This window comes from Ammospiza caudacuta, chromosome 7 (assembly GCF_027887145.1).
Source record: "Ammospiza caudacuta isolate bAmmCau1 chromosome 7, bAmmCau1.pri, whole genome shotgun sequence".
In the NCBI taxonomy this organism is placed as follows: Eukaryota; Metazoa; Chordata; class Aves; order Passeriformes; family Passerellidae; genus Ammospiza; species Ammospiza caudacuta.
In genome coordinates, this window is record NC_080599.1 from 4898536 (window position 1) to 4914115 (window position 15580).

Genomic DNA, 15580 nt, shown 5'->3' on the forward strand with positions numbered 1-15580 from the left:
AATGCCTTCTCAAAGCATGCCTTTCAGAATTCCTGAGATGCAAGCATGAGGCACCTCTCAATAATCTACCACAACCCTGGCAAGCAGAAATGAAGATCAAAATGCTTCTGCCTAATTACTGACTTCTGTTGCTGAAAATCCCCTGCATCCTGACCTTTTTTACACCATATTGCCCTACAGTGCCTGCCAGAAGCTCTTCCTTAGCAATGGCACTGTTAGATGGGTTCTGCTGTTACCTTCTTTGATGCCCAGCTCCTCTGTGACTCCAAAGAAAGAAAACTTGAAGTAACTCATCTCCTGAGCTGCATCATCCTCAGGCAAAGGTCCCAAACGGTCATCTGGGCAGAGTCCTGTGCATCCTCTTTGTCCCAGGGTATTTCCTCAGTCTGTTCTGGTTTGTTCTTTGAAGGTCTTTCAAAGAATAAACCAGAATAGACGGAGGAAATACCGTCTATTCTGGTTTGTTCTTTGAAAGGCCTCTTTCAATTCCGCAGCAATGGTGTAGGAGTTGTCTTCAGACACATGAGGCAGTGTCTCACTCTCTTTCTTCTTTTTTTGGCTTTACTGAAATGAGATTGTTCAAGGATAGCAACACAGCAAATGTCCTTTTCAGACACAGCTTCCCTAAGAGCCACCTTGCTCTGAATGTCTCCCTAAGCATATCCAAGCCTATTAAGGAGTGGTTCATTATCAAGGGTAAGCAGTGGGGAAACATCTGAGGTTGAAGTCTAAAGGAAGGAACAAGAGTCCTTTCTAATTAGCCACATCTTTAAGTGACTTTTCACTGAATACACAGTTACACAGAAATCAAGGTATTTAGCCCAGACTTCTTCCTGCCAGTAGAAACATCAAGAGCTAATAGGGTTTGCCCACAGAGCTGCACATCTCAGGGTCCCTGCACTGACCGTTCTCACCTTCACTTCCGGCAAGGAACACACGGCCTAGAAAGAAAAGATGACAGTGCTACGTGCTGCTGTTGGAGGTCCCAGTTGAGGTCCGACGTCGCTGGTGGGAGCGGCTGCTCCTACGGGATGTCCCCGACCATGTCCCCCTACGCCTGGGCCTCTCAGCACTCGCTGCTGTCCTCCTGCTCCTGTCCTGGCAACTCCTGGACCGCACAGTTTGAGTCGAGGCCCGGCGCTGCTGGCAGGAGCGGCTGCGTCTGGGGGATGGCCCTGACCATATCTCCCTTTGCCTGGGCCTCTCAGCCCTTGGCCTTGTTCCACTGCTGCTGCCACGGCGACTCCTGGAGCAGACAGGTGGACTCTGGGCCCAGCCTTGCTGGCGGGAGCGCCTGCGTCTGGGGGATGGCCCTGACCATGTCTCCCTTCGCCTGGGCCTCTCAGTCCTTGGCCCTGTCCCTCTGTTCCTGTTATGGCAACTCCTGGAGCGGACAGGTGGACTCTGGGCCCAGCCTTGCTGGCGGGAGCGCCTGCGTCTGGGGGATGGCCCGGACCATGTCCCCCTTCGCCTGGGCCTCTCAGCCCTTGGCCTTGTCCCACTACTGCTGCCACGGCGACTCCTGGAGTGGACAGGTGGACTTGGGCCCAGCCTTGCTGGCGGGAGCGCCTGCGTCTGGGGGATGGCTCTGACCATGTCTCCCTTCGCCTGGGCCTCTCAGTCCTTGGCCCTGTCCCTCTGTTCCTGTTATGGCAACTCCTGGAGCGGACAGGTGGACTCTGGGCCCAGCCTTGCTGGCGGGAGCGCCTGCGTCTGGGGGATGTCCGTGATGGTGTCTCCCTTTGCTTGGGCCGCTCAGCCCTTGGCCCTGTCCTACTGTTCCTGTCACGGCGACTCCTGGACCGGACAGGTGGACTCTGGGCGCAACTTTGCCAGCGAGAGGAGCTTCTCCTGCGGCCGGGCCCAGCATGTCTGGAATGGACCCTGTCCTCAGGGTCAGGGGACGTGCTGCACGTTGCCCTTGATCTGCTGATGCTGCTGGTGTCCAGTGAGGAAGATGGCAGCGCCTGCTGCCATGCTGCGTGTTGGGGCCTGCTGTGGCTGCCCGTCTCTGGAGATGGAGGTGGGGAAACCAGCACCAATGGCACAGGGCTGTGGGAGCTGGGGCTGATGGCCTCTGACCAGCCACGAGCAGATTGCAGTCCTGACTGTCTGGCTGGCCTGGGGCCATTGAGCTCTGACTCATCCCTGGAGGCTGTAAGGGCAAGCAGGAATGTCAAAGATCACCCAGGCCCCGGCCAGGCCAGGCCAGAGCAGTGCCCCCAGCCCTCCAGCAGTGGATGCTGCGCTCTGCCAAGCCCGGCCTGGGCACTGCCCCCAGCCCAGGGACACCGGGGACTTTGACTCATACATGTTCCGAGCCCAGCACAGCTGTCACACTCCCATCTCTGTGTGCTGTTCCTCAGGCCAGAGCAGCGCCTGTGGGTGCCCTCAGCAGCACAGGAGGAGCACAGGAGCAATTGCCAGGGCCTGGGGAGGCAAACAAGCTCATAGCACTGAGAACAAAGTGTACCAGCACGTGGTTGTCTAGCCAAGCGCTTCTGCTTCTTCCCACTTTGAGCCCTTGCCGAGACACAGGTTCCCTGCAGAGCCCCAGGTGCAGCTTCCCAACTTACCCCTGTTCCTCTGCCTCCTCCCTGCCTCCGGGGTAAAGGCAATCCTTGGCGTTGCACTGGCCGTGCCTCGCTCCTAGATCTGCGAAGGCATCGTTGTCCTCCCATGTTGGCTGTCTGATGGAGAAAGGAAGAGATGATGAATTTCTGCTGCTCTCCCTCACGGAGGTCCGGGGTGTCCCAGCTCTTTCTCCAGCACTTTTCCAAGTTGGGGGTGAAGCTGAAGCCCAGACTCACAGGACAGAGCAGGGCCAGGGCTCCTGGGGCCGGGCCTGGCACAGCACAGCACTTGCACCCTCCTGGCTGGTGGGCCAGGCAGAAGGACACCAACCTGAAGGGGACTTGGATCCCCAGGATGAACATTTCAACAGGGAATTCCCCTCTGTCTCTGCACAGGGGGCACTGGAAATACATAGCACCAGCGCGCAAGGCCTGTCCCTGCAGGGCAAACACAGGCAGGGTGAGTGAGGCCCTGCTGCTGCTGCTGAGCACCTGCTGTGCCCCGGGGCTGAGGGGAGGGCTCCTACCTGGATGCAGTCCCTGTGGAACCAGGCCCTTTTGCACGTTGGGCACACCAGGGTTGTGAAGGTCTTTCTGTCCTCCACAGGCTCCAGGCAGATGAGGCAAACGGTGTCCGGCTCAGGAGTCGCCTCCACCTCCTGCTCTGGACAGTGCTCAGGGCAGAAAGAGCTGGGGGCAAAGGGATGGGGAAAGTGAGAAATGCTGGATCATTCCCCAGGGGTGGCCATAAAGAGAGATGAGGTACCTGAACGGAGTAACGTATACATTGACACAGCCGCCCTCCTTGGTACAGGGCAGGTGGAACCATCTGTCACAGTGCTCCCTGCAGCACATGATGGTTGCCCCGCTCTGGCCGCAGACGCAGCAGCGCTGGAAAGAGCCAAGCAGCTGCAGCAGCAGCAGCAGCAGCAGCAGCCTCGAGGCCTCCCCAGGCAGCCCCAGGGCTTCAGGCAGGGCGCAGGACGTGGCCGCTGCCGGCTCCCAGCCCACAGAGCCGCCAGCTGGAGGAGGGAGGCTCCTGTGGCAGGGCCTCTGTGCCAGAGCTGCTGAGAGCCAGACTTTGTCCCAGCTGTTGGGCCGGCCTTTCTTTCCTGCAGTCTGGGCTAAGCTCTGGCAAACCTCGCCAGGCACAAATCTCCCTGCTCTTGTCAGGCTCTCACCTTCTGTGCCGCGCGCCGCACTGCAATTAGGAGATCTCGAGGGAGAAAGCCCATGAGTCCCCTGCGGTCCGTCTCTTGCTGAAATAGTAGAGTGGTGAAGAACTGCAGCCAAGGGGAGAAGCTGATGAGGAGAGGGCGGCAGGAGCTGCCCATTGCAAAGGTGGAGAGAGCGCCCGGAGCCACTCACCATGCAGAACACGTGGGCACAGAGCCCACCCTTCTGCAGTTTGTCACCACACATGTCCGGGTCAGCCTCGGCACGGTGACACAGCATGCAGGCTGCAGGGGACAGAGCCAATGGCACCGGGCATGAGCAGCTCTGCGGGGCTCTGAACCTGCAGCAGCATCGGCCCCAAGGCTGCTCTGTCCCTGCCTGGCTGATGGTCAGGGCTGGAGGCCTTGCAGAGCAGGGGCCATTGTGGGCACGGCTGTCCCAGGAGCTGCCCCCTGGCCCAGCTGGGCCCCACTTGGGCAGGAAGGAGGCTCCCAGCCCCAGCATGGCCGAGCAGCTCCTCCCTCCCCCTGCCTCTGCTCTGATCCCCACGCTGCCTGCTACCACAAGAGCCCCTGGGCCAGGCTGTCAGAGGGCTGCTTTGCCCTCACCTGGTGTCGTGGGTTGACAGCCTTTATCCCAATATCGTGTGTTGTGTCTGGCAGCTGTGCCTTTTCTCTCTTCTCCCCCCCCCCCGGCCGTCTTGCTGCGGCGGGGCGGGGAAGAGAGGGGGGAGTGTTTGACCAGGCCTTTTTGCTTTTGGCTTTTGCTGCTTGGCTTGGCTAGCCGCTTTGCTTGCTTGCTTTCTGCTTTTTTGTGCTGTTTTTTTCCTTTTCTCTTGCTCCCTCTTTCTTACCCTCCCCTGAAGATACTGGACCGGCTCCGGACCTGACCTGTAGACGTCCAGGACACCCGAAGCTTGCAGAGAAGCGCCGCGCCCTCTCAACACACAGTCTGTTTTTTTCTTTTTTCTTTTCTTTTCTTGTGTTGGGGAGTGTTCTTTTGTTACTTGTAAATAAATAGGTTTTGTTTTCCACTTTGCTCCTCCGAGAAATTCCTTCCCGAACCCGGTGTTGGGGGAGGGGTGGTTGGAGGTTTGTTTTGTTTTGGGGGGCTCCCTTTTGGAGATTTCCCCTAATTTGTCCTAAACCAGGACAATATACTTTTTGGTGCGTTGGCCGGGAAAAAGGGAGGCCAAAAAACAGTGGAAAAAAAACCTATAACAATAATATTTTGGTTTTGGCTATTTTGTGGGCATATTGGTGATTCATAATGTCATTTGGAGTGGAAGCTTGCCGGTCGTTCTGGTCCCTAGGGGTTTTTGAAGTTTTAATACTTTTGTGGTCCCTAGGGTTATTTCCTTACCCAAAAATAGCTCTGATGTTGGCCCTAATAAGTAGCTTTTGTAAGCGGGGGGCACTAACCAGAATAGTCATTGTGCTGGTCTTATGTATGATGATGTGTCGGATAAAAATGCTGGACTTTATTTCAGGAATGTATGGACTGTTATTATGGTTGTTTACTCAGTTTGTTTGGGGAGAAGAAGGGGAAGGGGCTTTTCAGCCTTTGTCTTCCTTCTTGTCCTCCAAATTGTTGACATCTCTATTAGAAAATACTGAATTTCCCCTGAGTTTGAAAGAATCCATCTTTCTGGCATTTAATTTATTAAGCCTTTTCTATACTGTCTGGAGTGTGTATAAAATGAAGACTGAGATTTCTAGAGGGGTTAGAGACACTCCTGACTTAGGAGTAAAACAAAGCAGGAAAAATCTTGACTGGAGTGGGAAATGGGAGGACATGGGCCAGACTTTAAAGGAATTTTCTGATCCTATGGACTGGGACTTTCCATCTGATCAAATTCAGAATCCAGTCGAGGTGGCAAAGTATTTGAGGGAGAAGTGCCATGGTAATACTAAGGAAGAAAGGATTACTGCAGTGAGCTGGGCCTTGGCATTTGTTTACCGTACTCTGCTAGATACTGTGGAGCAGCAGATAGCAGAAAGGGAACAGGGAGATAAGTTAGTTACTACCCCAGTGACCCAGGCTGCAGCTAACATCCCAGGCTCCAGGCTAGCAGCTGCATCAGACAGTAGGCCCCAAACCATGGCTGTTGCAGCTAATACAAGAGGTGGAAAGTGTAAAGGCAAGACCGATCGAAAGGTGGAGGATGATGAGGATGATGATGCAGGAGAAGGACCCTCACCAAAATCAGAGGCCACATCAAGAGGCACAGAATCTGGAGCTAATATTGACTCCTTTTCTCTGAAGGACCTCAGAGGCCTAAGAAAGGATTACAGATGACAACCTGACGAATCTATAATTAGTTGGTTAGTCCGCCTTTGGGATGCTGCAGGGGAGGTTACGATTTTGGATGGTACTGAAGCGAGGCATTTGGGATCCCTGTCACATGATCCTGTCATCGATCAAGGTATGATGAGGGGGGCTAACCCTCACAGCCTCTGGGAACGGGTCCTAAGAAGTGTAGCAGAACGATACCTGTGTACGGATGATCTCTATATGCAGCAGACACGGTGGAAGACCATAGAACAGGGGATCCAACGCCTGAGAGAGATGGCGGTGGCAGAGCTCATTTTCTCAGATGATACAACAACTAGAAATCCGGACCTGGTACCATGCACACCTGTAATGTGGAGGAAACTTGTGCGACTTGGGCCACCTGAATACGCTTCTGCCCTAGCAATAATGAAGCGGGATGATACATATGAGACTGTGCTCGATATGGCAAAGAAGCTTCGAGCGTATGCAGATGCTGTGCATGGCCCAACTCATGCCAGAATTGCAGCAGTGGAAACCCGACTGCAGAAACTAGAGGATAAAATTGAGGAGAATCATAAGAAACTCCGGGAAGAGATTAAGGAGGACCTTATTCAAATCTCAGCTGTACGAATTAGAGGTCCTGGTGTCCAACGCTGGCGCTCCTTTGATGGGGAGAGAAGGTACACCCCACGGACTGAGTTATGGGTTTTTCTGCGTGAGTCTGGAGAAGACATGAGGAGATGGGATGGAAAACCCACCGCTGCTTTGGCACAACGGGTGCGTGATTTGAAGAAAAGAGAAAGTATCACCAAAAGGATAGCAGCTCCGGTCGCTCGTAGCCGAGATGTTAAGTATAATGATGACGATGACATGTCCGATCCCCTTGAAGGAACTTCTAAGGCATATGGCCAAGGAAAGAAGGACAATCTGGCTTAGAGGGGCCCTGCCTCCAGCCAGGAAGAGGCACGGGAGAACCGGGTTTTTTGGAAGGTGTGGATCAGATGGCCTGGCACATCGGAGCCACAAGACTATGAAGCATTGGTTGACACTGGATCACAGTGTACCTTAATGCCATCGGAACACGTGGGGACAGAACCTGTTTCCATTGCTGGAGTGACGGGAGGATCACAACAGTTGACTTTGTTGGAAGCTGAGGTGAGCTTGACTGGGAAGGAATGGCAGGAACACCCGATTGTGACTGGTCCAGAGGCTCCGTGTATTTTGGGCATAGACTTCCTCCGGAATGGCTATTACAAAGATCCTAAGGGATTCAGGTGGGCTTTTGGAATAGCTGCAGTGGAGATAGAGGGTATTAAACAATTGAACACCTTGTCTGGACTATCAGAGAACCCATCTGCAGTAGGACTCTTGAAGGTAGAGGAGCAGCGAGTGCCAATTGCCACCTCAACAGTGCACCGCAGGCAGTACCGGACGAATCGAGATGCCGTGATCCCCATCCACAAAATGATCCGAGAGCTGGAGAGCCAAGGGGTGGTCAGTAAAACCCACTCACCCTTTAACAGCCCTATCTGGCCTGTGCGAAAATCTGACGGAGAATGGAGACTGACTGTGGACTATCGTGCCTTGAATGAAGTGACTCCACCACTGAGTGCGGCTGTACCGGACATACTGGAACTGCAGTACGAGCTGGAGTCTAAGGCAGCAAAGTGGTATGTGACCATCGATATTGTTAACGCGTTTTGCTCCATCCCTCTGGCAGCAGAATGCAGGCCTCAGTTTGCTTTTACATGGAGGGGAGTGCAGTATACCTGGAACCAACTGCCCCAGGGGTGGAAACACAGTCCTACCACCTGTCATGGACTGATCCAGGCTGCACTAGAAGAGGGTGAGGCTCCAGAACATCTGCAATATATTGATGATATCATTGTTTGGGGGAGCACGGCAATAGAAGTGTTCGAGAAAGGAGAGAAGATAATTCATATTCTCTTGGAAGCTGGATTTGCCATTAAGAAGAGCAAAGTCAAGGGACCTGCCCGAGAAATTCAGTTCTTGGGGGTGAAGTGGCAAGATGGACGGCGTCAGATTCCTGTGGATGTTATTAATAAAATCACTGCCATGTCCCCACCAACTGATAAAAAGGAAACACAAGCTTTCTTAGGCGCTATAGGTTTCTGGAGGATGCACATCCCTGAGTATAGTCAGATTGTGAGACCCCTTTATCTGGTTACCCGCAAGAAGAACGACTTCCATTGGGGCCCTGAGCAGCAGCAAGCTTTTGTGCAAATCAAGCAGGAGATCGCTCATGCTGTAGCCCTTGGTCCAGTCAGGACGGGACCAGATGTGAAGAACGTGCTCTACTCTGCAGCTGGGAGCCATGGTCTGTCCTGGAGCCTTTGGCAGAAGGTACCTGGCGAGACCCGAGGCCGACCATTGGGATTTTGGAGTCGGAGCTACAGGGGGTCTGAAGATAACTATACTCCAACAGAAAAGGAAATCTTGGCCGCCTATGAAGGAGTCCAAGCCGCCTCGGAGGTGATTGGTACAGAGGCACAACTCTTTTTGGCACCCCGACTACCGGTGTTGGGATGGATGTTCAAAGGAAAGGTTCCCTCTACCCACCATGCCACCAATGCTACTTGGAGTAAGTGGATTGCCCTCATTATGCAGCGCGCTCGAATTGGGAAGTTAAATCGCCCTGGGATCCTGGAGATAATTACAAATTGGCCTGAAGGTGAAAGCTTTAGTGTCGCAGATGAGGAACAAGAGCCAGTGACCCGGGTTGAGGAAGCTCCGCCATACAATCAGTTACCAGTAGAAGAAACACGTTATGCTCTATTCACCGATGGTTCTTGTCATGTCATAGGGATGAAACGGAGGTGGAAAGCAGCTGTGTGGAGTCCCACTCGACGGGTTGCAGAGGCTACTGAAGGAGAGGGTGAATCCAGTCAATTTGCTGAAATCAAAGCTATTCAACTGGCCCTAGGTATTGCAGAGAGAGAGAGGTGGCCAAGGCTCTATTTGTATTCCGATTCCTGGATGGCAGCCAATGCTCTATGGGGATGGCTGAAGAGATGGAAAGAGGCGAACTGGCAGCGAAGAGGAAAACCAATTTGGGCTGCGGAAGAGTGGAAAGATATCGCTACTCGGGTAGAGAAGTTACCTGTGAAGATTCGCCATGTAGATGCCCATGTCCCCAGAAGTAGAGCTAATGAAGAGCAGCAAAACAACCAGCAAGTACATCAGGCTGCAAAGATAGGGGAGTTGAAGATAGATCTCGACTGGGAGCATAAGGGAGAGTTATTCTTAGCACGATGGGCCCATGATGCCTCAGGCCACCAGGGTAGAGATGCCACCTATAAGTGGGCACGAGACCGAGGGGTGGATCTAACCATGGACAGTATCTCTCAGGTTATTCGTGACTGTGAGACGTGCGCTGCCATCAAGCAGGCCAAGCGGGTGAAGCCCCTCTGGTATGGGGGGTGGTGGTCTAAGTACAAATATGGGGAGGCCTGGCAGATTGATTACATCACACTGCCTCAAACCCGCCAGGGCAAGCGCTATGTACTGACCATGGTAGAAGCCACCACGGGATGGTTGGAAACCTACCCTGTGTCTCATGCCACAGCCCGTAACACTATCTTGGGCCTTGAAAAGCAGGTCCTTTGGAGGCACGGTACTCCCGAGAGAATTGAGTCGGATAATGGAACTAATTTTAAAAACAATCTTATTAATACTTGGGCTAGGGAACATGGCATCGAGTGGATATACCATATCCCCTATCATGCACCAGCTGCAGGGAAAGTGGAAAGGTATAATGGATTGTTAAAAACCACCTTAAAAGCATTGGGTGGGGGGTCTTTAAAAAACTGGGAGCAGCATTTGGCAAAGGCTACCTGGTTAGTTAACACTCGAGGTTCCACCAACCGAGCGGGTCCTGCTCAGTGTGAGCTCCTTAATATAGTAGATGGGGATAAAGCCCCAGTGGCCCATGTCAGAGGTTTGTTGGGAAAGACAGTATGGATCAACCCTGCCTCGAGTACAGACAAACCCATCCGTGGGATTGTCTTTGCTCAAGGACCAGGTTATACATGGTGGATAATGCAGAAAGATGGAACAACACGGTGTGTACCTCAGGGAGACCTGATTGTGGGATGAGACTCATATATGAATGTCATTGTTTGTTGAATGTGAGACAGAAGGAAACTGTAAGTGTCAAAGGTCTGAGCAAGTAAGATGAGAGGAATGCGTAAGTGTCAAAGGTGTGAGTAAGTGAAATGAAAGTTTTTATTGTATATTCACGATATGGGATAAGGGGTGGAGTGTCGTGGGTTGACAGCCTTTATCCCAATATCGTGTGTTGTGTCTGGCAGCTGTGCCTTTTCTCTCTTCCCCCCCCCCCGGCCGTCTTGCTGCGGCAGGGCGGGGAAGAGAGGAGGGAGTGTTTGACCAGGCCTTTTTGCTTTTGGCTTTTGCTGCTTGGCTTGGCTAGCCGCTTTGCTTGCTTGCTTTCTGCTTTTTTGTGCTGTTTTTTTTCTTTTCTCTTGCTCCCTCTTTCTTACCCTCCCCTGAAGATACTGGACCGGCTCCGGACCTGACCTGAGACGTCCAGGACACCCGAAGCTTGCAGAGAAGCGCCGCGCCCTCTCAACACACAGTCTGTTGTTTTGTTTTCTTTTCTTTTCTTGTGTTGGGGAGTGTTCTTTTGTTACTTGTAAATAAATAGGTTTTGTTTTCCACTTTGCTCCTCCGAGAAATTCCTTCCCGAACCCGGTGTTGGGGGAGGGGTGGTTGGAGGTTTGTTTTGTTTTGGGGGGCTCCCTTTTGGAGATTTCCCCTAATTTGTCCTAAACCAGGACACCACCGAAGATGGATGACAAGAAGAAGAAGAAGAAGTTCAGGACACGCCCTAATTCCTCCATTTTGTCTCCTAGAACCCCCCTGTATGGGGATTCTAAAACTTGTGTTTTCACATTATAATTAATCTATCCCTTCAGCATTTATCCCCGTGTGATCCTCCCATCCTCATATAGGTGTTGTTTCCTGTGCAGGATCAAAGTCTAACCACCAAACACTTCTGGCAACGTTCCAGGACCTCCGAGCCCCCCAAGGGTTGTCTTGGTAACTCTGCACATCAGGAATGTGCTGAGTTCCCACAGGGACCCAATGAGGGATGGAGGGAAACACGAGCCAGGAATAGGGGAACCTTGGGAGGGACCTGCAGCAAGGATTGCAGGAGACAGCAAAGGTGTCAGAGAAGGATGGGAGTACCCATGTAGGGGCTGGAGGTCCCAGGGAGGGACCTGAGAAAGGATATTGGGAGCCAGGGAGTGATCTGGGAAAGGTTGGGTGGCCCAGAGCAGGCGTCAGGGAGGGCTGGGGGGTTCCAGGCAGGGTGGGGGACCTGAGGCATCTGTGGGGGCTCCCCGTGCCCATCCACTCACTCACTGTGCACCGTGACGCGGAGCCGGGTGCTGCTCTTCCACACGGCCCCTGCCCCAACACTGCACCTCACAGACATAATTCCCCAGTTGGGACACCCCCATGGTGGGCACCAGCAGCTGCGGGGACCCTGTGGGTCCCCCACCACCTGCCTGTCCTGGTAGAACACATGCAGGAGAGGGGCTCGGGGACGCAGGGGGCTGGGGGTGCTGAGGCAGCTCAGAGTCAGGGGGGAACCTACAGTGAGCTCGGGGGGACCCTCCAGCACCGGCACCGTGAAGAGCTCTGGGAAGGTGAGGGGAGGTGAGGACTGTGACTCTGAGTCTGCTGGGAAGTGGCTTTGGGATTGTCAAGATATTGGAGTTTCAGCCACAGGGGTGCTCACTGTGCACTTTCACTGTCACTGGTGCTGCTAGCCGTGACTGCCAGGACCCCACCAAGCCCTCACATCTGTAGCGGCCACTGTGGTGCAGCTGCAGAGGTGAAAGGGACAGCGTGGTCCCCTTTAGGGACCTCCCGAGATCCTTCTCTTCTCGGTAAAACTGCACCCTGGTGAATGGTTGTCCTGCCGGCACTGGCAGTGTAGTGTCAAGGTGTGCCCCTCTAGCAGTGCCTGTGCTGGCACCTGCAGCACCAGTGGGTCTGTGGGACAGGAAGGTCACATCTCACTGATGAGACCGGGCTGAGGTGGGTGCCAATAGCACTGGGGACATCCGGGTGCTCTGGGGTGCTCTGGGGTGCACTGGGATGTCCCTGTGTGCAGGTCACAGGCCCTTGCCACACGAGGGATGTGAGGCCACTCATGGAGCGGAGCTCACCCTGTCCTCTCAGGAGCCATGCTGATCTTTAAAGATCCCCCTCATCATCTAAGACTGTCACAGGGAGGCTGAGCCCGGTTCTCAGTCTGTCACACGTGTAGGTTCCTCTCTCGGTGACACTGAGGCGGTGCTGTCCCTCCTGCCACCAGCACTGCCTGTTCTTGTACCGGGTGGTGGCACAGGCAGTCCCCGAGCCCTGGCAGGTCAGTGTCACCCGGTCCCACAGCACCGCTGGCCTCCAGGGAGGCTCCACCAGGAGCTGGGTGGTCTGGGCACCTGTGGGTGACAGGAGACACCAGCCTGCCAGGGCCAGTGTGGGGCTGGGGACAGCAGGGTGGGGCCATGGCATCCCCCGAGGACTCACCAGTGAGGCTGAGGGTCTGGGCTGGAAGGGAGAAGGGACAGGGCTGGATGGGGGTGGCACCATTGGGGAAAGCACCACATGGGGTATGGGGGATGGGGGCTGTCCCCAAAGTGCCCTTGTGTGACATAGACCCCTTGGGGACAGAGACACTGCGGGCACTCCTTGCTCAGGCAGGACACTGGGTCACACTGTGGACACTCCTGAACTGGGGACGCCATGGTCACCCCATGCTGGCACAGGTCACCCCCACCAGGCCCATGAGGCCTCTGCAAATCCTTGCCCCAACATTTTTGTCCCTACATTCCTGTCCCTTGTTTCCATCCCCTCGGCCACCCCATGGCTCCGGTCACCTCATGCTCTGGCTCTGCTGGCATTGGGGGCCTCAGGGGACCCTGCAGCCCCCCTGTACCCCCTGCCCTCCCCATCCCCAGGGTGTCAGGCCCGTGCCTGGGGCACTCACCCCACAGGAGCAGCGTCACCTTGCCGGCCATCCCGGTGTCCCCAGCCATGTGCACTGGCTGTCACTCATTGCTGTGGCAACCGCTCCCCTGGCTGGCTTCTCTTTGAATCCAGTGGAAGGAAGCAAGGTCACGTTTTGTCCCCACGTGTAGGTAGCCCTTGGTGGGGGCAGGGTGGCCACAAGCTGGGGACAGGCTGTGGGTAGGGTGGGGACAGGATGGGGACAAGGCTGGGGGTGACATGGTGGGACATGGGGTTTGCAGGACTGGGGGGCTCAGAGGGTTTGAGGATTGAGGAGCCAGGGCTGTGTGTCCAGGGGAATGAGGGATCCCAGGGGAATGGTGTCCCTGGGAATGGGGGTCTGTCATGGTTTAGGCCATGGTCCTGGAGAGAACCAAGGTCCTGGGGGAAGGGAGAATTCAGGGGTTGGAATTAACAGGAGGGGGTTCCTCGGGAATGGGGCGCTTGACCATGGAGATCCTGGGCAATGTCAGTACTGAGATGGGGGTTGCAGAGAGGGTGGGACATAAGGGATGGGGGTCCCATGGTTTTCCAGGGGAATGAGGGTGCCAGGGATGGGCAGTGGCTGGGTGAGCCCGTGGGTCTCAGCTACTTTATGGGGTGCTTCAGATTTTGGGGTGACCCAGAGCCAGCTCATCCCCCACAAGGTGCCGGAGGCCTGGGGGTTGCCTCAGACAGATTCCAAGGGACACTGGGTCGGTGTCCCCACACACCCAGTGACTCTGCCCTTTCTTCATTTCCATTTCCATAATTTTATCCCTCAATTTCACAACCCCCTGAGTATGTGGCTTGATGATCCTGAGCAGGCCCTGAGCAGAGAATGGGTTGGGGGAATCCCAGGGTGGGGCAAGCAAGACTGAGGGGTTTGCAGGGAGGGTTGGGGAGGCTGTGAGGTGTGAGGGTATCTGGCTATGCCTCCCCAACATTTTCACTTTCCTGCAGCAGAAGGAAGAGGCTGTTTGTGCTGAGTGTCACATGGTGGTGGGGGAAGGGTCTTTCCTGGGGAGCACATCCAGGGGTCTCCTGTCCTGGGGGGATCCGGTCCCAGAGGGGACACATGCTGGACAAGAGGGTCCTGTCCTGGGGGATGGCAGCTCCGGGGGGCTCCAGACTTCTCCATTCTTGCTCATCCCCTGCAGGATCTGAGCTGGCAAGAGCAGCTGAGGAATAGAGCCCTGGTCAGGAAGGAGCTCCCAAACTCCTGCTCCTTGAAGCCAGTGGCCATCCAAGGGTGGGTCCTAGCCATGGCCAAGCTCCACTGCACAGGGATGGCCGTTGCCCAGCCCTGCTCTGGCCAGCCCCAGGTGGCAGCCAGCACCTGAGGGTCCCCCTGCCCCCTTGGCTTTGATTCTGGCAGCTCTAGAGCTGCTGCAGATGTAAGAATTCTTTGCAGGAAAAAGGCCTGCCTGTGGTTTCCTCAGCTCTGCAAAAAGTAGAAACCCTGATGGGAGCCCAAGCAGTGGCTCTGCGAGGGCCTTTAATGGTATTCAGAGCAGGGCAGGCTAGAAACCCACCCTGCAGGGGCAGCTGTGGGGAAACCAGTCTGGAAATGCAGCAATATATAATTTTGTCCCTGTGCCCAAGGGACTGAGAGAGCTCCAGCATTACTGCAAATCCCACACCAATCTGCTCAACAGCCTGACCTGGACCCTCCTCCTCCTCCTCCCTGCCTTGCCGTGCATGGACAGTGGCCGGATGCCCGGCACCCACCACAGCCACTCTCTCACTGCCCTCCGCACCTGGATGGGAGAGAAAATTGAGCAAAGGGTTCCTGGGTTGAGACAAGGTCCAGGAGAGATCACTCATCAAATCCTGTCACTGGTAAAACTGCCTCGGAATTAGAGATATGAGTTGAATTTATTGCTGACAAAATCAGAGCAGGATAAGGAGAAGTCAAATAAACTCCTCAGTACACCTTCCCCCTGTTGTGAATGACAGTGTAGTCACTGGCTTTCACTACTATATTGGTTATTGCAAATTATTTTGATATGATACAGTTTGTAATCACTTTTTAACTGCTTTTGATAGACCACAGTTTGTCAGCCTTTTTAACCTAATCCCTGTGTAGAATATATATTTATAGCATGATAAATATATTATAGTTTAGGCTCTCACAAAAGATCAAGATAGAGACAATGTGATGTGTATTACAACATTAATTATTGCAAAAGTAGCTAATGCCTTTATTTGTGTAACTAAGTGACAATTATGAGAATAACTCAGATAATTACGTGAAATAGCACATTGTGAAATGTTCATATAATGTACTTGATAGTGGAACCCTGGAAAAAGTTAAAGATAGAATCTAAAATGTTAGGCTTTGTGCTTTCCCAGATCAACTGCACCTGCGTAAGCAGTATGATAAATTATATAATTGTTAGATGTGATGATTGTTTAGTAATTAAATGTAATTATTATATAACCTTAAGAAGAATAGTGAGAAACTATGTTGGAAATTCAGAGAGGGGCTAAATTTATGTATACAATAGAACAAT

At 53.8% G+C, this 15580-nt stretch overlaps 1 protein-coding gene across 1 annotated transcript; it reads right to left on the reverse strand.

The window, feature by feature from the left end:
* Positions 1-2572: 2572 nt before the first annotated feature.
* LOC131560224 (PHD finger protein 7-like) lies at positions 2573-13096 on the reverse strand. The gene is made up of 10 exons (XM_058808888.1): positions 13066-13096; positions 12606-12626; positions 11809-11988; positions 11430-11708; positions 3942-4033; positions 3755-3856; positions 3340-3464; positions 3101-3263; positions 2905-3011; positions 2573-2690 (listed from the first exon to the last, which is right to left on the reverse strand). The coding sequence occupies exons 1-10, from the start codon at positions 13094-13096 to the stop codon at positions 2573-2575; spliced, it is 1218 nt and encodes a 405-aa protein (XP_058664871.1).
* Positions 13097-15580: the final 2484 nt, after the last annotated feature.